Raw genomic sequence first — 26,912 nt, forward strand, 5'->3', positions numbered from 1 at the left:
GAATTCCAGCCTATAGCTAAACAGCTTTCTTTCTTTGTCAATTAGTTTAAAACCTTGTTCTGGAATAGGAGTTGGCTAATTTTCCATCATGCCACTGACTTTACTGCTCCCATTATAGAAAGTCTGTGTTAAAGGGGGACACATACACCTGCAGAAATACTGTATTTCCACCACAAGAGGGAGCCTGTGACTCACAAATTCGACTGCAACCGGCATTTGCTTGAAGCAGGGGGAGGGGGCGAACATTTTGGGGGTTGGGTGTAAAAATTAAAATCTGAAACATTTAAATTCTTATTTTATACAGTGCCCTAAACTGGGTGCTTGCATGCTCTCAGCACACATTCTCCAAAATTCCAGTGAGAACAACCAATAGATGGGCAAGTCCCATAGAATTCAATAGTGCTTACTTCTGAGTAGACCCACATAGGATTGTGCAGGATATAACAGTTTTTCCCGTTTGGCTTTAGGGCATGCATGTGAAATTGCTACATTTAGAACTGCAGTCAATTGGCCTGCTTATCTCATATCCGAGCATGTGTATAGGAGACATCTAAGTACTCCTTTGGCTGCTAGCTTTATCCCTGACTGTGAGAATAATGCTAAGAGGATCAAGCGAATTGTGAGTATTGCTGGCAACTGAAAAAATAAATCCCAAAGCAGAACTGAGATTGGGGTGGTGGTTCTTAAAAAAGAAAGAAAGAAAAGAAAACGAAGTATATTACAGAAGCACATTTAATGAAAAGTAAGTGCTCAGAAGGGGCTTCTGAATATTTCTGAGTAAACATGGTTTTGATAGGCCTGCAAGCAAGAATCGCAGCTGAGGAAAGAGAATAGAAAACAGTAGACTTCAGTCAGTGACTATTTTCTCTTCTTCTGCATGGGCCACTTTCAGCAGTGTGTGGGAGATTCAGATCACAGATGTGCTCAGCCAAGTTTCTCTGACGGAGTCATTTGGAACATATCTATTTATTCAAAAAAGCAGTAAGGAATGGGAAGCGAGAAAATGGTGGGTTGATGACTTGATGAAGACATGACTGCCAATGGGTTGAAGACATGGCTTGGGATGGTGTTCAGTTTTTGTATCCTAGATTGCCAGTGATTAGGGACAACCAATAGACAATGAGATGAACCATTGGTGTACAGCACCAATGCCGTTTTTCTTAAATAACCAGAACAGACCGATGTCCTAGGCTCATTGACCTGGTGATTTGAACAATAAGAGGTTCTGACCCAGTGCTTTAGCAAGCTGGTTAGGTGCGACGAAAGCCATGCCGGTTGACATTAAAGACGCCAGTCAATCAAAAACGTTTAGCAGAATCACACTTTCTGGAGCCTGAAATTGCCAGTTCGAAAGAGGTTATCCCTCCATTTAGCCCCGTTTAGGCAGAGACAGATTAACAACACATTAAAGATAATCTTAAAATAAGCAAAGTTAAGGAAGTTTCTGGAAGGAAAGCTTACTGGCTGGAGCTCCCTACCCTACAAGCTTCTTTGAAAGGTTGGCTCAGCTGAGGGGATGGAAGAGAGGGAGATGGAAGAGTTTCCTTCCATGAACTTTCTTAAGTGAGCACATATTCGGATCTAAATCAAGCTCTCCCACTTGGTTTTTGCTTTTCAGCCCTGCTGGTGTAACTCGATGAGGCGACCGGCAAAGACAGCCAGTGTTCCAATGATGCAAACTAACATGAAGATGCCAAGCAGAAGGTGATCCACTACCATGGCAACAAACTTCCATTCTTCGGCAGCCTGAGGATGGGAAGGGGGGAAAAAAGACAAGCAGTTAGAATGATCTCGGGCCTAGTCATTGTTTGCCCTAGAGAGCTGGCACTTTTGAGCATTTATGCTTCTCTGTCTTGGGGGGGGGGGGGGAATAAGTTATTCTGTATGTTGTCCAATCGCAGGAACAAACTTCAGCATGTAATGCATTCTAGTCAAAAACATGTCCTTGCATCATTGTGAGAATGACCTGAAACAGAGGAGTTGGACTATCAAAAAAAAAATGTGTGTGATTTGGTGCCATTTTAGTGCACATTACAGAGTATATGCTGCCCCCTGGCCGGAGCTTGATGTACCGTGAATTATTTCGATGAGTCATTTTGTTAGGCCTTGGGTCACAAGAGGGAGCCAAATACCATAAAGCAGCGTTTGTCCAAATTGAGGCTGAGTGGAAAAGGAGAGGAAACAACAAAAGAGACTTGTGGCAGCTTAGTTTGAGACAAACTGGCTTGTGGTGGCATCCGCTTTCATGCCACAGGGTTGATTCCTTCTTCCTTTTCGAACAACAGATTAATACCGCTCCTGTTAGGGAGCCAGATATGCGAGAGAGGTTTCCGGCATCAAGGAACAGCGTTTTGGTTCCGTATCAGAAGCAGGTGTGTGTCATCATGGAGGCTATTCTGAGCCCAATGACTCTGAGGACAGGGGTCCCCTTTGGCAGGCCTGAGCCTTGACTTGCGCCAGGCCTCACCTTGCCAGAGATCAGTGCTTGCCTCACAACAATAGCCAGGAGATTAATAATGGCATCCCTTAAACCAGGGCTAGGAAAACTGTGGAATTGCCAGATGTTGTTGAACTCCACCTCCCAGCCACCCCGGCCAGCTCTCTCCACCTCAGCCTCAATCCGTTGCTTGCCTAAATACAGTCTAGATTTCAATAGCACAGGTTCACTCATTTAAAACAGATTAAATGGTAAATCTGGACTATTTTAAAAGGATGCCCTCACAAACCCAAAGTTGCAGGAAGCGTGCACTGATTTAGGATTTCATCTTTAATCTTGAAACCACTCTTGCTTGTCCACATGCTCTTTCTTCCCCTCTGCACTTAGGAAGCACTTAGGTTTTAGAAAAAAACCTCACATGCTGTTGATAACTCTTAGTTATCATTCTTTAACAGGTGCGTTAGAGACATTACAGCAGAAATGGGGAAGCTGTGGCCGGCCAGATGTTGTTGGACTACGACTCCCATCATCCCTGATCATTGGCCAAGCTGGCAGGGGCTGATGGGAGTTGAAGTCTTGCAACGTCTAGCAGGCCAAAGACTCCCATCTCCTAAAACAGAAGGAAAAGGTCCTTACATTGTTGGATTCCTGGTCTGACTTCATTGTTTCAGCAATGTATTTGATGCCCTCAATAGCACTTTTCACATCAGGGTTTTTGGTGAGCGACGACTGGAAATTGACAGCAGCCGGACTTTGTTTCCCGGAGATTTCAGAAATATCAATGTCTTCAGTAAAAATCCTTTTCTCCTGCTTGTTTCTGGAAGGCCGTTTCATGGTTGAGAAGAACATGACGTTCGGAATCGTCTCGATAAAAATCTGAAAGAAGTTAATATTTGTTTTACAGTCAGTGTCTTTTTTTTTAATAATAAAAAAATCAGAATGAAAACAAGGGGCAAATATGTTCTCCATCTTGGCCTCAGAATAAAAAGGTTTCCTTTCTGAGGTTTGGGCTTTCTTCTGCTTGTGATGCCTGAGGCCCCAGGAAGCTGTCTGAGTTTTTCAGGTGAACAGATCTTTAAGACTCATTTAAGTGAAACCACATACAGATGGATACTAACCCCCAGTAATGCACTGTTATCAAATCAGCATGTGAGGCTGGAACTCTGCTGACTTGATCAGTTTAGGATCCAGATGTTGTTTTTATTATTATCTTATATCCGTATTGGGTGGGCCTCCACTGGCCCCAAAAGGGCTTTCCTTCTTCACTCCTTCCCCTAGCCCTGCCGAGGCCTCCCCAAAAAGCACAGGCTGTTGCTGGATGCGGAAGTCAGTAGAAACTATGCACAACCAGATTGCCTTCGACTCACACTAGTGTGACCACCTCCCCTTTATTCATTTGTGAGCAGTGATGCTACCAGGACAGGACTATGAGGCAGAAGTCACCTATTCAGCAAAACAGAGGTATAGCTTAGTTGGTTAGAACATGGTGCTGATAACAAGAAGGTTACAGGTTTGATCCCTGTAATAGACAGGGGGTTGGAATAGATGATCCTCAGGGTCCCTTCCAACTCTATGATTCTATAGAAACAAGGAGGCCCCAAAATTCTCCAGGCCAGGCTTACTACATTTTTAAGTATGTCAAATAATACACATTCCCCCTCTATAATGACCCTATAAGGCCATTAAGTCCAGACTAGGCTAAATTTCTGTCCATGGAGTTTTCTCTGCTCAAGGTGGATCACATTTAGTCAAAACTCTCCAGTATGACCTGTCTGTCTTGGGTGGCCCTGCACATCATAGCTCATAGCTTCTAAAAGATACCAGCTTATTGGGAGAAAAGCGATGACAAACCTAGACAGTATCTTAAAAAGCAGAGACATCACCTTGCCGACAAAGGTCCATATAGTTAAAGCTATGGTTTTCCCAGTAGTGATGTATGGAAGTGAGAGCTGGACCATAAAGAAGGCTGATCGCCAAAGAATTGATGGTTTTGAATTATGGTGCTGGAGGAGACTCTTGAGAGTCCCATGGACTGCAAGAAGGAAATCAGCCCTGAGTGCTCACTGGAAGAACAGATCCTGAAGCTGAGACTCCAGTACTTTGGCCACCTCATGAGAAGAGAAGATTCCCTGGAAAAGACCCTGATGTTGGGAAAGATGGAGGGCACAAGGAGAAGGGGAAGACAGAGGACGAGATGGTTGGACAGTGTTCTCGAAGCTACTAACATGAATTTGACCAAACTGTGGGAGGCAGTAGAAGACAGGAGTGCCTAGCGTGCTCTGGTCCATGGGGTCATGAAGAGTCCGACACGACTAAACAACAACAAGGCTAAATTTACCTAACTGCACTAGTGAATTCCAGAAGGAAACAAAGTCTGAAATGTGGGGGAATGACTGGATAAGTATTGCAGTATATAAAGAAATATCAGTGTTTCTGTCAGCTTGCCTGTTTCTTTCTTTTCCTCCTTTTGGAAAAACTTCCCCAAAATCTATAAGTTATAATGCATAAATAGGCAATGTTGTCATGGTCTAAATTAGTGGCTGTTTTTGTCCCAGAGCTGCTCCCTATGTTAATGGAACCCACCCAGTACTAGTATTATGGGAGAGAAAGAGAATTTTCTCTCTGTTCTTTCTGTAAAGCATACATAATTTAATTGGCACCCAGTAAGCTACTTATAGATCACCTGTTATACCAACCTTAAAGAGGTCTTAAATGGCTCTTTCCACTGAAAGAGTGAGAGACGATCTCTTCCCTCTTTTGCCTCCCCTTTGCTCCTTATTTGAGTTTAGCAGTTTAGATATTCTAAACTTGTCTTTATAGTTGAAAAAGACGAGTTTAGAATATCTATCTGATCCATCTTGCACCCTTTCCCCCTCATATTGAAAACTGAAATTAAACTGGTACCTTGGAGACATAAGACAGGGCCATGGTTGAGTTAGGATTTGAACCCAGGTCCAACTCTTTGTCCTATAAAGCAGGGATGGCCCTTCAGATGTTGTTGGAATACAACTCCCATCATCCATGACCCCTGGGGCCATGCTGACTAGGGGCTGATGGGAGTTGGAGGGTCTCAGGTTCTCCCCATCTTTGCTATAATAAATGCCACCAGGTCCGAGGCAGCAAGCCTAGCCCAGCCTTTTCTCTTAACCTTGTGTTCTGTTCTGAGCTTTGCAACTGTTCCAGGGGACATGTTTCTGACTATAGTTTAAGGTTGCTATACGTCCGGAATTTTCAGGACATAGCCAGTATTCAGTCCCCTTAAGCAGTGTCCGAGCAAAAATTGCTGAAATGTCCAGGGAAAACCCATAGATATGGCAGCCCATGTTCAGATTTTCACTTTTTGAAATATGTCAACCCAACTACAGTGTTACGATATAGAAACAATGCTGCTGGGAACTGCTTGCTTGAAAACAACATCACATGATGTTGGGACTGTCCGTGGGAAACAGAGGGCACTGGAATTAGCTCAGAGTGTAATATGAGCTGTACAGGAAGTGTTTTTCACTCTCGACTGCTGGAGTTTGAAGAGAGCAGTCATGTTTTTTGTAACGATGCAAAGACAGAAATAAAGGCATGTAAATACGTTTTCTGTCTATCTCTTTCCCCTGCCGGGGGGCAGGAAAGAGGGGGTGTGTTCTTCTCACGCTGAGAAGGATCGCTTATCGCGACCTCTGCCTGGATCCTGCCGGGAAAGCAGACAGGGAGGTCAACAGGAGACCAAGCCGGGTGCCTGGGAGAGTTGCCAGTTTCTCCTGATAAAGGCTTGATTTCCAACATAAAGCTCATCTCACCTTCCTCACCCACTGCGGCATCGTGTGAGTACTTGGAGACCGGTGGTGGGTATTGATCACAATGACAGTGATGATGATGGAAGCTATGACGAAGACCATGGTGAACAGCATGTATTTGCCAATCAAGGGCACTGCGCTAGAAGTGGAAGGAATCAGCTCCACAATGACCAGAAGAAACACCGTCAAAGAGAGCAGGACCGAAATGCTCAGAGTCATCTTCTCCCCTGTGACAAAGAGTAAACAAAGAACGTGATTTTTTAAAATAATATTTTTTTAAAAAATTCTTAAACATATTAAACACTCAAACTCATTTTTTAGTATTATTCTATTTATAATTTTCAATTTATACATTTCAGTAATTTTATAATCATTTTAACTTTTCAAAACTTGACTCCTTCCCCCCTCTTTCTGCAGTTCCTTAATTTTATTTTTTTAATATTTGCAGCATATCCAAATGTAACTTAATTTGCTCATTTATCCATCTACTTTAAATATACGCTCTTAAAAAAGCCTGCAGGTTATTACAATAATCCTGCGTATGTCCTTATCTGTTTATACTCAAACTCATTCATAAGAAAATACAAAAACACAACTGGATAGGAAAAAGAAAGAGAGGAAAGAATAGCGAAAGAATAATGGAAAAAAGACCCTTTATCACATTTATGTTGTGAATATCATATCGTTTGCCCACACATAGCGAGGCAGATTCCCCCAGCTCTCATCTGGGTGCTTACTTACCCAGGCAGAGGGCCTTCTCGGTAGTGGCGCCCGCCCTGTGGAACGCCCTCCCATCAGATGTCAAGGAGATAAACAACTACAGTGGTACCTCTGGTTACGAACTTAATTCGTTCTGGAGGTCCATTCTCATCCTGAAACTGATCTTAACATGAGGTGCCATTAGCGAAAGCATGCCTCCCGCTGTGCTTCCACTCGCATCCCGGGGAAAAGTTCGCATCCGGGAGCAACTACCGGTACCTCCGGGTTGACACAGCTCATAACGAGACGCATGCACAACCAGAAGCGTTCGTATCCAGAGGTACCACTGTTTTATCGTGTTTTTAATATTTTGTTGGGAGCCACCCAGAGTGGCTGGGGAAACCCAGTCAGGTGGTCAGGGTATAAATAAAAAAATGATGATGATGATGATGATTAAATTATTTTTCTCCCAGTCTCCCACCCTGAGAGATCCCTTCTTACCCTGCCTTTTTTGCAGGGACCTTCCACCTCCAACTGCCCCCTTCCTGTGTGTGTCCTCCTGTAGTGGTTCTAGGGGTTGCTCGTGTGTAAGCCGGTGCAAACACCTGGCTGGATTGCCTGAGTGAACCTTTCCTGTCCGGACAGCCACTCACCCGTGGCTGTCTCAATCACTGGCAGAATCCGTCAGTGGGCGTTTCTTAAACTTCTTCCAGAAAAGAAGCTCTTTGACGCCTAGTCTCCTCCTACTTTCTCTGCGCGAAAGCCTTCTGCGCAAGGAGGGCGTAGGCAGCGGAGGACCCTTCCTCTCCCCGCTGGTCCCCGGCAAGGAGTCATGGGACCGCCTCGCCGCTTCCCCCATCTGCCCCCCTTCTCCACTGGTGCTACGCTGATTCCCTTCCCCAGAACATGGGCTGCCTCTCCCAATCCCGGGACGCTCTCCGGAATCCCTCTGGATTTTGCTCTCTCCCTCCGGCACTGATGGCAGTTACCTGAGACCTCCTATATAAATATAGGATGTGAATCAGATGTGATAAGAGGCAGAGAGAGGCTTTCGCAATGGCCGATAACAGATAAAACTACTTCTCCAACGGGGAAGCCAAATTAAGGGACAAACTACCATGTAATTTCCTAAGCCGCCATCAAAACAGATGAATAATCAAGGTAGGCCAGAAGAGGGCAGGTTGTTCCCCCTGGCTGTGAGTCACAGTACAGTGGTACAACGGGTTAAGAACTTCCATCGATCCGGAGGTCCATTCTTAACCTGAAACCGTTCTTAACCTGAGGTACCACTTTAGCTAATGGGGCCTCCCGCTGCCGCCGTGCGATTTCTGTTCTCATCCTGAAGCAAAGTTCTTAACCCAAGGTACTATTTCTGGGTTAGCAGAGTCTGTAACCTGACGCATCTGTAACCTGAAGCGTCTGTAACCCAAGGTACCACTGTATCCCACATACCTGAATCTGTAGGCAGGTAAAACACTAATCCGGTTAGGAAAGAGAAGAGGAGGCAAGGGATGATGACATTGACGATGAAGTAGAGAGGCAACCGCTGCAACACAAAGTGATAGGTGATGTCCAGGTAAGGTGTGGTAGGGCAGCAGGCATAGGTAACCCAGTGCTTCCAGCCTCGGTAATCTTTCATGACCCATTCTCCGCTGGGCATGAAGTTACTCAGATCTGGGCGGTCACTTTCCTGAGAGGAGAATGAATGCCATTAACATAATATCTAAGGCCCGATGCTCCTTTACATTCAGGAAACATTCGGTTCCATTTAAATACTGTAAAACCAATATCTCCTTTTGTTGTCAGGATAAAATAAACGCTTAGCCTGTTTTTCTGAGGGGGCGAGAAGTTACAGGGACCCAGGGTTTACCAAGGTTTGGTTTCGTTTGCGAGGGTTATAGCATTTTTGCAGTATGGTTATTTATTTGCAAATGTATAGGTTAAGCATAAAGGTAAAGGTAAAGGGACCCCTGACCATTAGGTCCAGTCGTGACCGACTCTGGGGTTGCTGTGCTCATCTCGCTTTGCTGGCTGAGGGAGCCGACGTACAGCTTCCAGGTCATGTGGCCAGCATGTCTAAGCCGCTTCTGGCGAACCAGAGCAGTGCATAGAAACACCATTTACCTTCCCGCTGGAGCGATACCTATTTATCTACTTGCACTTTGACATGCTTTCGAACTGCTAGGTTGGCAGGAGCAGGGACCGAGCAATGGGAGCTCACCCCGTCATGGGGATTCGAACCGCCGACCTTCTGATCGGCAAGTCCTAGGCTCTGTGGTTTAACCCACAGCGCCACCCGCGTCCCTATTTGTGTATATACTGGCCATAGGTGCCAACTCCCTGGGGCTCTGGCTGTCCAAGCACCCACAGAATTCCTCATGAAGGGGCTACGTAAAGGTAAAGGTAAAACGACCCCTGACCATTAGGTCCAGTCGTGGCCGACTCTGAGGTTGCAGCACACATCTCGCTTTATTGGCCGAGGGAGCCGGCGTACAGCTTCCGGGTCATGTGGCCAGCATGACTAAGCCGCTTCTGGCGAACCAGAGCAGCGCATGGAAACGCTGTTTACCTTCCCGCTGGAGCGGTACCTATTTATCTACTTGCACTTCGTGCTTTTGAACTGCTGAGTTGGCAGGAGCAGGGACCGAGCAACGGGAGCTCACCCCGTCACTGCTTCCACATCCAATCTCCAGAAAGACAGTCCCTTAAAAGGTTTCTAGAGCCTAAACACTGCTCTTTGTGCCTTGGTCTAAAATGGCACTTCATACAATCTAAGCACATTGCTTCCCCACAGAAGCTTGGGGGCCGTAGTGTACTCCTCATGGCGCTATAGCTCCCAGCACGCTTAACAAACTACAACCCCCAAGCTTCTCTGCGGAAGCCATGCGCTTTGAACACATGGTGTACATAGCAGCTGGGAAAGAGGAACATCTGCCCTTCCCAAAATCTTTCAGTTATTTCCTACCCATTAAGCAAACTTAAGAAAAATGGAGAGACAGTTAGTTCCCATGGAAACACATCTCCAGGCTATTCACACTCTTTTGCCACATCTGTGGGCCGGCCAGGTATTTCCTCAGAGCAACCCACATGGTAGCCCCACTGACAGAAACTGTGTAAGAAACTGATAACAATATGTAATTTCCCCCTATGCACAGTGTTTAAAAGAACACTTGAAAAATAAAGAACTATGCAGCTTATATATCTATTTGCTCCAAAAAAAATTTCCCCACCTAAATAAACTCCACACACCAAACAATATATCATGCAAATATATGAAGGTGTGTGTGTAGGGGGGTGCTACCCCTCCCCAGCAAAAAAGAAAAGAAGAAGAAAGTAAATAAATATTTAAAAGGTTAGAACTTTTCACAAGTAGCAAAGATGAATAAAAGCAGCTTGGCACAGATATCCAATGAGGTTTGTGTCTCATTCTATGACTCTAACAAGGCCTTAGGATTCACAGCTCATCTCCCTAGCTGGCCAGTTGGGCTTGCTAGCTCTAGGAGGAGGGGTGTGATTCCTCCCTTGGAGCAGGTGAGGGTCACCTGCCTCATCAGGCCCAGGTGCTGCAATCAGCCTGCAAAGTCCAACAGGGAAGCAGAGCTGAGGGCTGTGTCTCCTCAACTGCCCATGTTGATGGGCCTCAGCTTGGATGCTCTGGGATCTCTGAGGGAATTTGGACATGTGGATTGTCCCTGACTTGCCGCCAGGTAAGCCACGGGTTTGGGGCACCGAAAGGTTAATTCTGTTAGTATTGAAGTCAGCTAGCTAAGAGAGGTATGGGGTGCAGGTGTTTGCTTAGCAACCAGGGAGAGTGGCATGACGGTTTGCTGAGGTAACACATGTGGAGTTCTGAGGGAGGGCACCTCTGTATGCTTGGTTCGGCGTCTCTGTGCCATATACAAGGCAGACAAAAACTCCCTGTCCTTTTCTCCCTAGATTATGTGCTGCTTTTGTTCAGTGTTATCAGGATTTCTTTTCTCTCTGGGCTCTGTCTTCATTATTTAAGCTGCTTTGCCAATGAAGACAAATGACTTTTGACACCGAGGGAAGCTTCAAAAGCCCTTCAAGCACAGGACTGTCCTCCAAAGTAGGAACACAGAGGAACTCTTTTCCAGCATAAGGGCCCCATTCCTCAATACCAGAACACAAAGGGCATTTAGACCCTGGTCTTTGTCTCATATGCCCAGATGTTACATACCGGAAAGATGGCGACCATTGTGCCATCGTATGTCCATGTTCCCAACTTCATACTACAGTTCTGCTCATCAAATGGAAAGTGGGTGACTATAATTTCACAGTAGCTTTTGAAAATGGCTGGAGGAGTCCAAGTGATGTGACCTGTATAGTCTAAGAGTACTTTGGTATCCTGAACGATAGCAAAATCTCCATCTGCACTGTAAAAGGAAAGAGATGAACACCAGTGCTGTGAATCCTATTCATTTTCACTAGCAAATGAGACACAGCAGCTACCAACAACTTTGGGAAAGCTTTGGGAATTTAACAGTGGAGTTCTATACAGTGGTGCCTCAGGTTACATACGCTTCAGGTTACATACGCTTCAGGTTACATACGCTTCAGGTTACATACTCCGCTCACCCAGAAATAGTGCTTCAGGTTAAAAACTTTGCTTCAGGTTGAGAACAGAAATCGTGTGGCGGCAGCAGCAGGAGGCCCCATTAGCTAAAGTGGTGCTTCAGGTTAAGAACAGTTTCAGGTTAAGTATGGAATGAATTAAGTACTTAACCTGAGGTACCACTGTACAGATATAATATGCAGTTTCCAGTGTTGAACGTGGGCTAACCCGGTCACACCAACCAAATGCAAAACTACTACTCCATATTGTGTTTCTTGTTTGATCTGAAATACAGCAAATGTCTTGCATCTGCTTAAAGACATGTTAGGGGGGGGAAAACAGAAGTCGGAGACAGGAACTTCCTGTCTGCCCTTTCCAGTTCTTTGGCAATTTTTTTTCATAGCACATAGGGTTTATATTTCACTTTTTCTTCCCAAATGAAGCCCAAAGCTGCTGCAGCCAACACAAGAGCATCTCAACCCCCACCAGCAAAACAAAACTATCAGAATATTCAGTACAACAAAGCAAGTCAAATTGACACTCATGTCAAAACAATAAATCCATTCATCTGATAAAAATTTATTCAACTCCAATTGTCCACCATTTGGCCTTGGTGCGCCCATCTGATGTGCCCATACTAAGCTTAATTTGTACAGTGATGGGTCTCATTTCAGGGAGATGATCGTGGCCACTGATGAGTAAACCTGAATATTCTTCTACCTCTGCGACCCAAATTTCTTCATCCTCACATGCAGTTGGAACCTAAGTCATCCCTCAAATGTGCCTGGATGACAGCTTCTGCACTTCCTTGCCATTGAATATGCTGGCTGGGACTGATGGTGCCTTGAATCCGAAAACCTCTGGAAAGTCACAAGTTCCTTAGCTTTGCCCTAGTGTTCCTCTTGCAAACCCTTATCTGCCAGCCCATAAGTGCCCATGACAGCCATGGGTAGCATCAGGAATTATGCAAAACAAAGCAGTTCTTAAAGGTAAAGGGACCCCTGACCATTAGGTCCAGTTGTGACCGACTCTGGGGTTGCGGTGCTCATCTTGCTTTATTGGCCAAGGGAGCCGGCGTACAGCTTCCGGGTCATGTGGCCAGCATGACTAAGCCGCTTCTGGCGAACCAGAGCAGCGCATGGAAACGCCGTTTACCTTCACACCGGAGCAGTACCTATTTATCTACTTGCACTTTGACGTGCTTTTGAACTGCTAGGTTGGCAGGAGCAGGGACAGAGCAACGGGAGCTCACCCCGTCGCGGCGATTGGCAAGCCTAGGCTCTGTGGTTTAGACCACTTGGCCAAAGTTAGCTGGAGCTACTGGGGGGAAATGCTCTCATCGCAATTACATAGTCACATACAGAACCTGGACTCATTTGCAGCCTTGCTATGTGACTGCTGAACAATTAACATGAAAGAACCTTCCTTACTTGTTGTACAAAACCAAGTCTGGACGCCAGAGATCGCTTGAGGCGACGCGAATTTGTTTCACACCACCATAATCTTCTGGCTTCCATTTCAGGTTTACATCTTTCCATTGCTAGAAAATGAATTTAAGAGAGTTTAAAAACAAACACCCCATCAACTCTTTCCTCTAGTGTGGAATGTAAGCCTAAAACAGAGCACTTATTTTATGGGGTGAAAAAATTCTGCAACTTATTTTGCCCTGTCTTCATGGTAACTGGAATAATTACTTGAAACTGACATGGCCATTTCCTTTTTGAGAACGAATATCTGTATGTACCCGTTATCAGCAATTCTCTGGCCACATTCACCATACATTTAAGGTGCTATGATACCACTTTAACTAGTCATGTCTTCTCTCAAAGAATTTTGGGAGCTGTTGTTTCTTAAGGGTGCTGAGAGTTTTTAAAAGACGCCTCCCCCCCGAGCTAGAATTCCCAGAGTGCTGTAACAATAAATCCTTCTTCACAGGGAACTCTGGGAACTGCAGGGAGTTCTGTAAGGGAAATGTGTGTGTCTCTTAACAACACTCTCAGCACTCCTGAACTACAGCTCCTGGAATTATTTGGGGGAAGCCATGACTGGTTAATGTGGCATCATAGTGCCTTAAATGCATGGTGTGAAAGTGGTGGCCTCTATAGTTAAAATCAGCACAGTTCTGAAAGGTTAGGTCTGCCATCTTGATACAAAATGGCATCCAATTTCATCCCAAAATAGATGAAAACCTGTCCCCATCGTGCAAGATTGGCTTAAGACGTCTTACGAGCCAGCGTGGTGTAGTGGTTAAGAGCGGTAGTCTCGTAATCTGGTGAACCGTGTTCGCGTCTCCACTCCTCCACATGCAGCTGCTGGGTGACCCTGGGCCAGTCACACTTCTCTGAAGTCTCTCAGCCTCACTCACCTCACAGAGTGTTTGTTGTGGGGGAGGAAGGGAAAGGAGAATGTGAGTCGCTTTGAGACTCCTCAAAGGGAGTGAAAGGCAGGATATCAAATCCAAACTCTTCTTCTTCTTCTTCTTACGAGGTGTCCAAATGCATAGTGAACAAACAGACAAGCTTGTTAAACGTGCAGTAGATTAATGAAAAGGGTGACAAAGAATTACCTGTTTTAGACGCACGTTGGTTGCTACAATCTGATTCACTTCATCCTTAAGAGAGCAAAACACTAAGATTAAGGGGAGAGATCTTAGCAGGCAAAATGTACAGTAAGACTTACTGGTAAATAGCTATCTGCTACTATTCCTGACTCTTCCACCCTTGTCCTTTCTTCCCACTATCAAAATGTAGATTGTAAATGCCTGCTTTGTTTTAGTCTGCATACATGTCATACTCTTAAAGCATGCAACTGTCCCGGAGGAGCTGTTTGTAAAGGGTGCTTGGAACTGTAGCTCTGTGATGGGAAAACTACAGTTCCCAGAATTATTTCCGCGAAGCCATGTGCTTTAAATGTGCTTTCATCGTACACTGATGGCACTGTATAAGGGCACTTTATTGTGGACTCAATGCTGTAGAAATACCCTACAGGAATGTTAAATTTGTTTTTGTTTTTTTAATTTGCATTTTATTTATTTGTTAACATTCTTATATTACATCAGTAAACGTTGTCATATTACATTACAGGACTCACTATAATATAATTTCCAACACGTATACAAAAATTATATACAAATTTTATATACCTAGAACAAAAAAGAAAGAAAGAACAAAGAGAAAAAACAAAAACAATTTCCCCCCAAAATCATATACATACCAACACACTAGACTTCCTGTCTTTTCCGTTGTATATTCCTTTTTTACAAATGAATGTACTCTTATTATTGTATATTTCTTTACATATTATCTAATACATTCCTATGTCAATATGTGCTCTTAGTCTTATTTCTCAACTCGGTCTCACTCCAACGTCAAACAAATGCTAGCGTAGATAGCGAACCTTTACTGTATTTTTGAACATATGTTTTATAACTATCCCACTTTTCCATAAATTTTTGTTTTGAATTGCCTCTCAGGGTATTTGTTAACTGTGCCATTTCAGCAAATTCTTGTAGCTTGTTGGGGGGTTATATTTTGATGAGGACAATGTTGAGTAGACATCATGGAAAGCTTTCAATGGTTAGCCAAGTTGTCTGTCGGTTAGACCTGCACACATTTCCACTTGATAACTTTGGGACAACTTTGTTGGACAAAATCAAAGTTACTTGAACTTAATTCTCATTGAAATCAATGGAACAGGCTAGGTATTATTTAAATCACATTGATACCAAAGGGGACTAAGTTCAACTGATTTAACCCAGATGCAACCCTACATAAAAACACACATACACACAATCTGCTGCCTAGTTAAAGGGGTGCACCATTTTAGTTGGTTAAACTGTTTATAACCAACTAATCAATTAAACATTACACCCTTCAAATAATTAAAACTGCTGCTTATTACTACTACAACTAACAATAATAATGGAATAATTGAAATTTGTACTATACCACATTGATCAACTGGATAAGCTGTAGTCCAACGGTAACGTTAACACTTTCAAGGTGGTTGCTTACTGGACGAATAACTTTGTTATAATTCTCGAATAAATGGTCAACCAGACGAGTTTCATGATCAGAACCCAGGACCAGAACAACTGCAGGACAATATAGAGCAAGACTTGTTAATTTGGTGTTGCAAAATTACTATTATTTCATCCTATTCCTGTAAAAGAGTCTGGAGTTTGGACAGAAAAGCATTAATGGGTCCAGAAAGTCTGATAAAAGTTGGGCAAATCTGCTGGCAAAGCCTGGGTTTACCTTCTTTTGTGACTGAAATTGCTGGCTAAATGACTAATAGATGCATTGTGAATAGCTAGGGAAAAGCTGGAAACTTCTGTACTGTTGTGTGCTAAATGGGAACATACCTTTTGCCATAAAGTAAACCTGCATTCTGAGATAGTTTTGAAGCAGGGAGACTGAGAAAACTGCAGAAGGAGGGGTGAGCTGAATTTTGAGGCTTTCTATCTGGGGACGTAGAGATGCCACTCTCTGGAGAAATAGATGTTCAGAGTTTTTAAGCTTCCTCCTCCACCTATGCCCAATTCACATCTTATCTGACTATATAATAAAATTGTAAGGTGTCGTCGCTCTGTTTTTATTGTCTGTTTTCCAAGGTTCCAAAGGCAGGTTGCTCTGTGAAAACAGTGTGCTAATGGGAGGGGGGGAGCAGAAGTGAGCAAGGGCAGGTGTAGTCCTCTGGTGGCAGGCCAGAGGGAAAGAGAAGAAATTGGGGAGGGACAAGTGAAGCTGGGGGTAAAGGGGGCATTTGAAGAAATAAGAGGGAAGGAGGTGTGTGTGACAGTTTTAGGCTGCTAGTGATGTTGGAGGGAGAAAGTTGAAGAGGAAGAGGACTTGAAGAGGGGACAGGTTGTGGGGCTGGAGTTAAAGGGGCCATTTGCAGTGATGTGGAGGAGCAAGAGGATACACTGGGAGGAAAGAAGGGGAATAATGGTCAGAGGAAGGTTGTGTCTGTGGTATTTGGTTTAAGAAGGCTTAAAGAAGTAAATCCAACTTCTTAAACCACTGTTTTGCTTTTTTGTTTGGTTTGCTTTACAAATGTTGTGGAAAGTCGATGATTAGAAGGAGATGGTGCTATGGTCGTACAAAGACACAGCCCAATCTTATGCATGTTTACTCCATGACAAATCCCATCAAATTTAGTGAGGATTACTCACAGTTAAGTGTGCATTGGGCAGAAGCTGCAGTTTACCACAAGACCTTTGGTGGAACGTCTACATCTTTTTTTGAATGAACTAGAATCCCGAGGAGTTTCACCATTCATAAGTTGTCCGTGCTATTTAAAAAGGGACATGGAGGATCCTATTTATGACTGCAAATGCTGCTCTTAAAGAATGCGGATGTCTGTATCTCAGAAAACAAACCATCTCCTATTTCTTCTGCAGACCGGAAAGGTCTAACATTTCAGAGGGTATGTTTAAGACCCATTAACAGTCTTTTGGCAACACATGGAGCTGTCAATCAGTTCTGCTTCCATATCAAACTTCTGTACAAATAGAGGAAAAACATTCACCATATTATATTATACTTTAAGCTTTACCGTATTTATTTCATGTCCCCACATACATTTTAAAAACATCATATTTATTCTTCTTTTTGTTATTTATTATTTAGTGTTTTTTGTTTTGTTTTTTTTCCACTGAAGCTTATTGTTAGTTTTACCCCTCATATTTCATTCTTTTCTGGTTGCAGTTTGGGGTTGGGGAAATGATCTCCAACATATATATCTAAAACTGCGTTCAGCTAAAGCTCATCATAAAGCTATAGGAAGAATCTTATCTTTGTAAACACATGCTCTCTCCATCTATAACACACACACACACACACACACACTCATTGCAATGAGGCAGAAGCCACACCAAAATTATACTGCTGGTTGAAATGATTTACCTGGTCCAAGGAGCAGGAAGATTGGTAGACCGCAGACGTCCATCCCTTTCCCTCTTGTATATAAACACTGGGACTTCCAGAGAGTTCAAGATCTGTCACTGAGTAAAGCTTCGCCGCTTCCAACTAGGGCGTTTAGGAAATGTGACCACGGAGTTATTGTTTCACGGCACCTGCTTATGGGGATGGCAGCTGGAAGCCGGCAGAACTGTTTGGAAATGGGAACAGGGTCTATTTTTGCCGAGCGCAAGTCCTCATGGCTCACAGTCAGGATTCTTTTTGTCTAAGTTACACATTCCATTGTCATGTGTGTGTGTATAGCAACTAGCGACCCAGGTTGAAGACCATTTGTTCCAATCCATGGAAGAAAATGAGGCACATTCTAAAGAAACTAGACTTTGAGTCAGATTGAGACCCCGAGGCCAGCTTATACCTATTATATTTCCATAGGTTCGGAGCTAGTACATTTTCTCCCCCAGTCAATACAACATTCATCATCAGAAGCAGAACAATCACCGGCCTTTTTGGCTAAGTTCAAGGGTAGAAGCACAGCAATCAGTTTCTTTCTCTGCAATTTTCTCCAACCCTGCTGCTAAGGTGGAGTTGGCCAAATGGGTTGCTTTTGAGAGCTTCTGTTACATAAGCTTTCTAGCAGTGATTAGTTCCCCCCTAAAAACAACAACAGGAAAGTTGTGATAGCACAAACCCTCAGTGCACTAAAGGCCTTTTCGTCTTACAGTCATATCTAGGGGTTTTGCTCTTTTGCTTTTAATAAGACATTCTGAGTGTTTTTCACCACCATGTGTAAGCTAGCTCAGGAATTAAGCTGTTTAGGAGATTCTGTTCTTCACTGTGTTCTTCCCAGCTTAATGAACCAAAAAAGCCTAATTTATTCCCCTCCATTATAGACACAGACAGAAATGACTACTCAAGGTCCATATGGTTTAGCATCTTTGACTAGTGGCAACTCAAACAGGAAGCTCACACAGGAAGCTCAACTCAAACAGGGAGTCTTCTCTTCTCATGAGGTGGCCAAAGTATTGGAGCCTCAGCTTCAGGATCTGTCCTTCCAGTGAGCACTCAGGGCTGATTTCCTTCAGAATGGATAGGTTTGATCTTCTTGCAGTCCATGGGACTCTCAAGAGTCTCCTCCAGCACCATAATTCAAAAACATCAATTCCTCGGCGACCAGCCTTCTTTATGGTCCAGCTCTCAATTTCTTACTACTTCCTTACTACTCCAAGTAGTACTCTTTTATTCCCACTATCTACTAATGTGAGTTATGCCACCTTTAATTATGGAAGTTCTTAACTATCATGGCTAACAGCAGCTAAACATCTTTTTGGGAAGGAAATTAAGGATAAGGCCCAATCTACTGAATGGCCTTTCAAATGAGCCTTTTCTACACTTTGGCCCCCACAGATGTTGTTGGACTACAACTCCCACCATCTCTCATGGCTTAGGTTGGCGGGTGTTGGAATCTGGCAGTATCTGGAGGGCTACAGGTACTACCCCTCACCCATCCATTCTATGCTGGAAATTGATCATAGAGAACCAGCTCCAAGACTGGGCACTTCAGAGGGTGTAACTGGTGGTGACAGCAGCCCCAGGATATTGTGTGTGGATGCTGGTCATGTGACCAGCATCCTAACTGCTTGGGCTGCAGTTGATTCGTGGATTAGATTACTTGTTAAAAAGATCAACTGAAAAGGAGTCACATTAACTAGGGACCTTTTTTTTAAAAAAAGTTTATTTTTAATATTACACCATGCCAATGATAGGCCACATGTTCAAAGGGGCCTCCTCCCTGCACATGAACAATAATGGCTTAACACCACCACTTATAATTATAATTTATTATTTAAACCCCACCCATCTGGCTGGGTTTCCCCAACCACTCTGGGCAGCTCACAACAGAATATTAAAAACATGATAAAACATCAAACATTAAAAACTCCCTAAACGAGGCTGCCTTCAAATGTCTTCTAAAAGTCAGATAGTTGTTTATTTCCTTGACATCCGATGGGAGGGTGTTCTACAGGGAGGGCGCCACTACCGAGAAGACCCTCTGCCTGGTTCCCTGCAACCTCACATCTTGCAGTGAGGGAACTGCTAGAAGGCCCTTGGCGCTGGATCTCAGTGTCTGGGCTGAACGATGGGGGTGGAGATGCTCCTTTAAGTATACAGGGCCGAGGCCATTTAGGGCTTTAAAGGTCAGCAGCAAAACTTTGAATTGTGCTTGTAAACGTACTGGGGTAGAAACTAGGGTAGAAAACAAGTTCTCCTTTTCTTTCATGATCCGGACCTCATGAGAATCTCAAGGGCAGATTCCTCCTTCAGACAAACCACTGTATTCTCAGCCATTATGGCCAACCCATTTAAAGCACTCTTATGCCACCTTAGCAGTTACGGATCTTTCCTTCCCCCAAAGAATCCTGGGAACTGTGGTTTGTCAAGGGTGCTGAGAGCTGTTAAGAGACCCCTCCCAAAGCTACAATTCCCCTTTCACAGATTACAGTTCCCAGGATTCTTTGGGGGAACCCACAACAGTTTAAAGTGATATGACACTGCTTTAAATGTATAATGCGGATGGGGAAAAGGTTTTGGGTGGTCTGTTGAGTTAGGAGCCTGGAGATGGGTGGGTTGTGTGCAGCTGCCCCATGTGTTAAGCTACTGACCTGCATGTCCCATGGGGCAGTTGTACACAATTCCAGGCTCATGTCTCAGCAACACCCTCTGCTCCTAACAGCCATAACATGACTTTCTCCAAAATCGTTAGGGACCAAACTCTATTTTTAAAAAAACACTTCCCTGCCCAGACGAGCTCCTTTACTCCATCTCTGTTGCAAATAACCCCAAGACAAAACCTGAATATTTGAGAATCAGATGCCATTTCCAAATCGGCTTCAACCGCTGACCGAAGTAAGCTGACGCGAAGTGGGTACATTTCAAAATGATTCGAACGATAAACAGGGAATGAAGCAGTCTTAGCAAACCTTTGTTTGAAAAAAGAAAGCAGACAGATCGCGAAAAGAAAACCCACCGTCCATTTCACCATGATTTTGAGAGCGAGCTTTTCTGAGCAACATTTGACCAGTTCTGCATAGCGTGAGAAAATGCCACATAGCTCTCTAATTATTAGGAGTTTGCAATGCATTAATCTACAATTACATCGCCCTGAACAGTAACTCAGACGGATTTTATCATGCTTGACGTCCCTCATTTATAGTCATGATTTGTTGTACCGGGGGGGGGGGGGTAAGGGGTGGGAGAGGGGGGGGTGTTTAGCTGAGTGCTTTGCTTGTTATAGAAATGCATAGGGATTGTAGAGCTTGGCAGAGTGGACTCCTACCTACTCATTAGCTAATTGTAAAAGAGGGGGAGGTGTGCAAGGGCCCAGCGCACAGAAGTGAGAACAATGCAGCCCAGCTCCCACTCCTGCCTCTCCCCACAGAACTGTTTGCCAGCGAGCTCGGCTCTCAATGCTGAAGGGTTCGGAAGTTCCCCATGACTGTGGGTGGCTCTCTCTAAAGCTTGATTGACAAGGCAGCCCATGGCTCCTGTGGGTGGTTCTGAGCTCAGTGTGGGAGAGGACTAAATATTGAACCATAAAGTTTGTTCCCTTTGGATACAGGACTCACCTCCTGCTATAAAACAAAAACGAAAGTCCCCGAGGGAGGGGAACTGCCACCTCCGAACCAAAAAGAAAGAAAGCAAAGCCTGGTTTGATTGCTAGTTGGAGTTATGGCTAGAACAAGATAGCACACACTTTGGATAAGGATCTCTGAACAGCTGCCAGCGTTGTTGAGGAATAATCATTAATTCTGACAGCTGCTCTTAAAAGTGAACAAGGCAGTCCCAACTGAAAGCAACAATCTGTTAAAACACGAGGTTCTTCCGCTGATAGTTTCTAATTTCTAATTGGGAGAGCATAGCTAGAAAGAAGGAATCCAATTATCCTAATTGGACCTCATTTATAATGCACTATTTACCTTCTGGAATGCCGAAATCAACAATTCAGAAGTAAAATCAGGGGGATGTGCTTGTCTGATCTAGTGCAGTTGTAGTATTTTCAGATATATATATATGTATGTAAAGGTAAAGGGACCCCTGACCATTAGGTCCAGTCGTGACCGACTCTGGGGTTGCGGCGCTCATCTTGCTTTATTGGCCGAGGGAGCCGGTGTACAGCTTCTGGGTCATGTGGTCAGCATAACTAAGCTGCTTCTGACATACCAGAGCAGCGCACGGAAACGCCGTTTACCTTCCCTCCAGAGCAGTACCTATTTATCTACTTGGACTTTGACATGCTTTTGAACTGCTTGGTTGGCAGGAGCAGGGACCGAGCAACGGGCACTCACCCAGTCACAGGGATTTGAACCGCCGGCCTTCTGATCGGCAAGTCCTAGGCTCTGTGGTTTAACCCACAGCACCATCTCTCTCTCTCTCTCTCTCTCTCTCTCTCTCTCTCTATATATATATATTCCATAAGTTTTGCAGTAACCCAGCTTAAAGGTATTTGCAAGACTTAACAAGGTTCATCTTAGGTTTTCCTCAGCAAGGAATCTGCTTCTGTCTTGTAAAGAAAAGTAGTGGAAAAATCACAAGGTCACGCCTTGGCAGGACCACAGATATTTGTTGGGCCGTTCCTGATGGCGATTACATGATTTAGTGCTAAACAGAAGTGGGAGAACCACACACAAGAAAATGTCAATTTTCTTCCATCAGTCCTGCTATAGTTTATATTTTGGATTGAACCAACTGTGTGTCTGCTGCTAATTCCCTGGCTTGGAGTTGAGGGGATGGACAAGGAAATTGCGTGGCCTGTTAATAGTCTGTGACTTGAGTCAGAGCATCTGAGAAACTAACCTTCTTGAACTGCAGTGACATACCAAAGCCATATTTGTATTTGTTTCTTAGTCCTGAAGGAAGGGTAACCCTCCCTTAAAAAGAAGGAAGACCAAGCAGATTTCAGTTTTTGTCTCAATAATGCAGATAAATTTGAACTACATGGCACATCTGATTTTACAAATAAAGGCTTTACAACTTAAGTCTACGAAAGCTGTAGGATTCTAGTGTGGCTACAGAACAATGTGGGCACATCAACTGTTATCAATTTACCCAGCCAAACAAAGGCTCTTGTATCTATTAAGCCAGGGACTCTTTGTGTGCAGAGGAGTCCCTTTCTTCAGTAGGGACAAATGTAAGGTTGTACACTTAGGCAGGAAGAACAACCTGCACACACATAAGATGTGGGGGACACCTGGATTGCCAGTAGTACATGTGAAAAAGCATCTATGGGTCTTAGAAGACCACAAGTGTAACATGTCAACAGTGTGATGCAGCAGCCAAAAAGGTAATGCTATTCTAGGCTGCATCAACAAAAGTTGTATCCCAATCAAAGGAAGTCACAGTCCCACTCTACTCTGTCTTGGTCAGACAACACCTGGAATACTGTGTCCAGTTGTGGTTGCCACAAGGGATATTGATAAGATGGAACGTGTGCAGGGCAATCAAGATAATCAAGGGTCTGGAAATCAGGCCTTATGAGGAATGGTTGAAGGAGCTGGATATGTTTAGCCTGGAAAGGAGATATGGTAGCCATCTTAAAATATATTTCAAGGGCTGTCACATGGAGCAAGTTTGCTTTCTCCTGCTCTGTAGGCAGGACCCAAACCAGTGTATCCAACTTACAAGAAAGGAGATTCTGACTAAACATCAGGAAGAACTTTCTGACACTCAGAGCTATTTGATGGTGGAAATGACCCCCTGGGAGGTGGTGGACTCTCCTTCCTTGGAGGTTTCTCAGCAGCGATTGGATGGCCACCAGTCATGTATGTTCTAGTTGAGTTTCTTGCATTGCAGGGGGTTGGATGAGATGAGCCTTGAGACCCCTTCCACCTCAACAATTCTGTGATCTACAATTTTTTAAGTCAAAGAGGAACCACTGGCACTTTTGTGTGGGCAGTAGGTTCCTCATTCACTTAGCTGGCAGGGACAGCTCTGTACATATAGCCATGCTGTAAACACAGACTTGGTGAATGGAAATGAAGAATTCAACCTTTATTCTCCTCCTGCTCATTACTTGCTCCATGGCAAAAATACCACCAGATCACACCTTGTTTGCTTCTTTCTCCTTGCCAAGGCCTAAAACAGTGGAAAGATGGCTCCCAACCCAGCCTTGTTCAGCTCTTCTTCATCATCTTCCTTGCAGTGGAGGGAGTCTGGGAGGCCCCCCGATTACAGACCTCTGACAGTAAGTAGGATCTTTTGTTCATATGGACCCGATGGCATATAAAGAACACAGACAAGGCCTGGAAGTCAGAGCGTTGCATATTGGTGTTTATTAAGTTTTGACTAGCAAGATTCACAATATTATGGCTGTATGTGTAAGGGAGAAGGGGAAGGGAATAAGACTCTCTAGTACCTTTCTTTGAAATAGGCCATCAAAAGATCTGCACAATTCCCTGCATAATTTGTCAAAGCTCACCAGTTTCTAGAGAATATTATATATGAAACTGTATGTAAGATAAGACAGCTATATTAAGGGACTTGCAGGAATACTGACAGCACCTTATTTGCATGATTTGCTAAACCACACATACCCAAATAATTTGTAACTTTAGGTCATTTCTCCCTGGTCTGAAGGGCAGAGTGTTTGGGGAAGTCACTATCCAACAATTTAAGCTATGATTTGGATTCATTAAGTTTGGATTGCTGGTTTGCATAAGTAGGCTGGCTGGCATATCATCAGCTGTACATTTAATTAGAAAAATGAACTAGGAATCGGTGGTTAAAAGCACTCCTGGTAATTTATTACGTTTATTCTTTATGCCACAAGAAAACTGTTTTAGCCCCAAGGCCACACTCCACACTGGCTGTGTGCGTCACACCATCAAGTTTTTTTGCTTGCCTTGAATACGTCCTTTGAACTCTTGCTCACCTGGAGGGAGGATAGAGAGGGATATGTGTGCAGAAATCAGCCTACTATGGGGAGGTGAAATTTGCTTTCATTTCTCTGCCCACTTTCACTTCCGGCTGCAGCCTCAGCCTGAAAATGGTTCCCCAATCCACTAACAGCCTGGTCTTGTGTTGAGTTAGGCACGTTTAAGTTCAAGATTTCAATAGGCTAAAGCTTAACCCTGTTTACGAGAGAACAGGGTTGTAAAGTTCCAGTCTTGAGCATTTATTACAGTCCTACCTCGTGTTACGCTGGCTTCACTTTGTGGCTTTTCAGGTTATGAACGCGGCAAACCTGGAAGTGTTTATTTCTGGGTTCGCCACGCACATGGACGCAGAAGCAATCTGCACGCTTCACGCATGCACAGGAGCGCTCTATCGGGCTTCACAGTGGTGTTTTACTTACGGACTTTCCAGGGTGTGAATGGCACCCTGAAACGGATCACGTTCGTAAGTAGAGGTACTACTGTATTTGGGAATAGGCTAAACTGAGAAGTCAAGTAAAGGTAAAGGTACCCCTGCCCATACGGGCCAGTTGTGTCCGACTCTAGGGTTGTGTGCCCATCTCACTTAAGAGGCCGGGGGCCAGCGCTGTCCAGAGACACTTCCGGGTCACGTGGCCAGCGTGACGAAGCTGCTCTGGCGAGCCAGCACCAGCGCAGCACGCGGAAACACTGTTTACCTTCCCGCTATAAAGCGGTACCTATTTATCTACTTGCACTTAAGAGTGCTTTCAAACTGCTAGGTGGGCAGGAGCTGAGACCGAACGACGGGAGCTCACCCCGCCGCGAGGATTCGAACTGCCGACCATACGATCGGCAAGTCCTAGGCGCTGAGGATTTACCCACAGCGCCACCCGCGTCCCACCGAGAAGTCAAGTAGGACTTGTCAAATAAGTGTGTTTTTGTTTGGGGTGGGGGAATGGGCTGCATGTCTGTGATACTGGGGCAAAAATGCAGCCAGACTTGGTAAGGTTCCAACGCAAAACTTTAATAAATTAATACGCATGCCCAATAAAAATACAAAATTACCATTTAAAACAACAACAAACCAGTCTTCATTCGTTCAGTTTGCCACCTTTAACTGGATCTTTACAAAAAAAGGCATGACTTAAAAGTGGCAGCCACAACGTAAAAGAAAAATGCACGCCATTGTTAAAACAAATGCTATAGAACCCAGCTAGAAATTACCGTATTTACTCGAGTCAAATGCACCATTGAATCTAATGCACGCCTCAATTTTTCAGAACCTTGGGGGTGGGGGAAGGATTTGCTGGCGAATGTAAATCTGCTATCGAATCTAATGAGCACCTTAAATTTCGCAACATACTGTATTTTTCGCTCTATAAGACGCACCAGACCACAAGAGGCACCTAGTTTTTGGTGGAGGAAAACAAGAAGAAAAATATTCTGAATCTCAGAAGCCAGAACAGCAAGAGGGATCGCTATGCAGTGAAAGCAGCAATCCCTCTTGCTGTTCTGGCTTCTTTGATAGCTGCGCAGCCTGCATTCGCTCCATAAGACACACACACATTTCCCCTTACTTTTTAGGAGGGAAAAAGTGAGTCTTATAGAGCAAAAAATACGGTAATTTGGCCAAAAAAGGCACGCATTAGATTTGAGTAAATACGGTATCTTTCAAAGTAGGCTAAGAATGAGGGGTGATGTCAATGAAGAGCTAGAGGTCTTGGTTCACTGCAATCTGCTCCCCCCCCCGCAACTGAAATATCAGAAACCAATTACGGAACGTAGTAAGAAACCCACAACAGATTTACACTGAGAAACATGCTAAAGTACAATCACAGACTATTCCAGAACACAGAAGCTGTGCTGTTCCTGTTGTGTCCTTTGCAGCAGAAGCCTCACAAGAGAGGGTAAAAAAAGGAGGAGACCTATTTCAGTTTGAATTTCCTGTACTATGATGAAACCCCCCAGACCTATTTAGTACTGGAAAGTACAATATATGTTCCCAACATTGTCTGAATGATACCACACAAGCAACGATAAACAAGCACCTTTCATACATCAAAAACCTCACAATCAGAATTCCGCTGCAGGCTCCACTTCAAAATATTCCTTCATCATCCCTGGATTCTCTTTTTTCTTTTTCGCAGTTCATTTAAAAACATACATGCACACCCACAAACAAGTTCAAAATAAAATATCTTCGTTTTTTATAAGCATCTCCACCACAAGTCTCTGGTAACGGATATCGTTCAGGGCAGCCATCGCATCAAGTTCCGGCGCTCGCATCAGTGTTGGTCCAAAAACAATGCCCAGGTTCTCTGCGTTCATCAGATTCTCCTTTTCATGGAGCATCACCCTGAAACAAGGAGGGCTACAGTTAAAACACAAAGCATCGGGAAGACATTATTGGTAGCTGCCAGACTGATCTCACAAACATGGAACCAGAAACACAAACCACATTGACGCTACTAATTACCGTATTTTTTGCTCTATAAGACTCAATTTTCCCCTCCTAAAAAGTAAGTGGAAATGTGTGTGTGTCTTATGGAGCGAATGCAGGCTGCACAGCTATCCCAGAAGCCAGAA

The 26,912-nt window shown here is 44.1% G+C and overlaps 2 protein-coding genes across 4 annotated transcripts in view; both read right to left on the reverse strand.

The window, feature by feature from the left end:
* Positions 1 to 950: 950 nt before the first annotated feature.
* CHRNA1 (cholinergic receptor nicotinic alpha 1 subunit) lies at positions 951 to 17,649 on the reverse strand. Its single transcript, XM_083411433.1, has 9 exons — positions 17,404 to 17,649; positions 15,445 to 15,590; positions 14,064 to 14,108; positions 12,928 to 13,037; positions 11,123 to 11,318; positions 8,377 to 8,614; positions 6,229 to 6,452; positions 3,074 to 3,313; positions 951 to 1,746 (listed from the first exon to the last, which is right to left on the reverse strand). Exons 1-9 carry the CDS (start codon positions 17,444 to 17,446, stop codon positions 1,615 to 1,617), a joined length of 1,374 nt encoding a protein of 457 aa, XP_083267559.1. The 5' UTR covers positions 17,447 to 17,649; the 3' UTR covers positions 951 to 1,614.
* Positions 17,650 to 25,948: 8,299 nt separating this feature from the next.
* CHN1 (chimerin 1) overlaps positions 25,949 to 26,912 on the reverse strand; it is a 103,796-nt gene continuing 102,832 nt past the window's right edge. For all 3 annotated transcript variants that reach the window (XM_083411293.1, XM_083411294.1, XM_083411295.1), the window contains one exon: positions 25,949 to 26,682. In XM_083411293.1, the coding sequence (XP_083267419.1) occupies positions 26,511 to 26,682 (172 nt within the window). In that variant the 3' untranslated portion in view covers positions 25,949 to 26,510. The remainder of the gene's footprint in view (positions 26,683 to 26,912) is intronic.

Source organism: Podarcis tiliguerta (assembly GCF_965153285.1).
Source record: "Podarcis tiliguerta genome assembly, chromosome: 1".
In the NCBI taxonomy this organism is placed as follows: Eukaryota; Metazoa; Chordata; class Lepidosauria; order Squamata; family Lacertidae; genus Podarcis; species Podarcis tiliguerta.

Coding starts and splice junctions, on each gene's coding strand:
- CHRNA1 (XM_083411433.1), bottom strand. CDS start 17,446: ATGGACGTCTGCGGTCTACCAATCTTCCTGCTCCTTGGACCAG. Junction 15,591..17,403: donor CTTCCTGCTCCTTGGACCAG/GTAAATCATTTC, acceptor ATTGTCCTGCAG/TTGTTCTGGTCCTGGGTTCT. Junction 3,314..6,228: donor TGCCGCAGTGGGTGAGGAAG/GTGAGATGAGCT, acceptor AACTTCTTTCAG/ATTTTTATCGAGACGATTCC.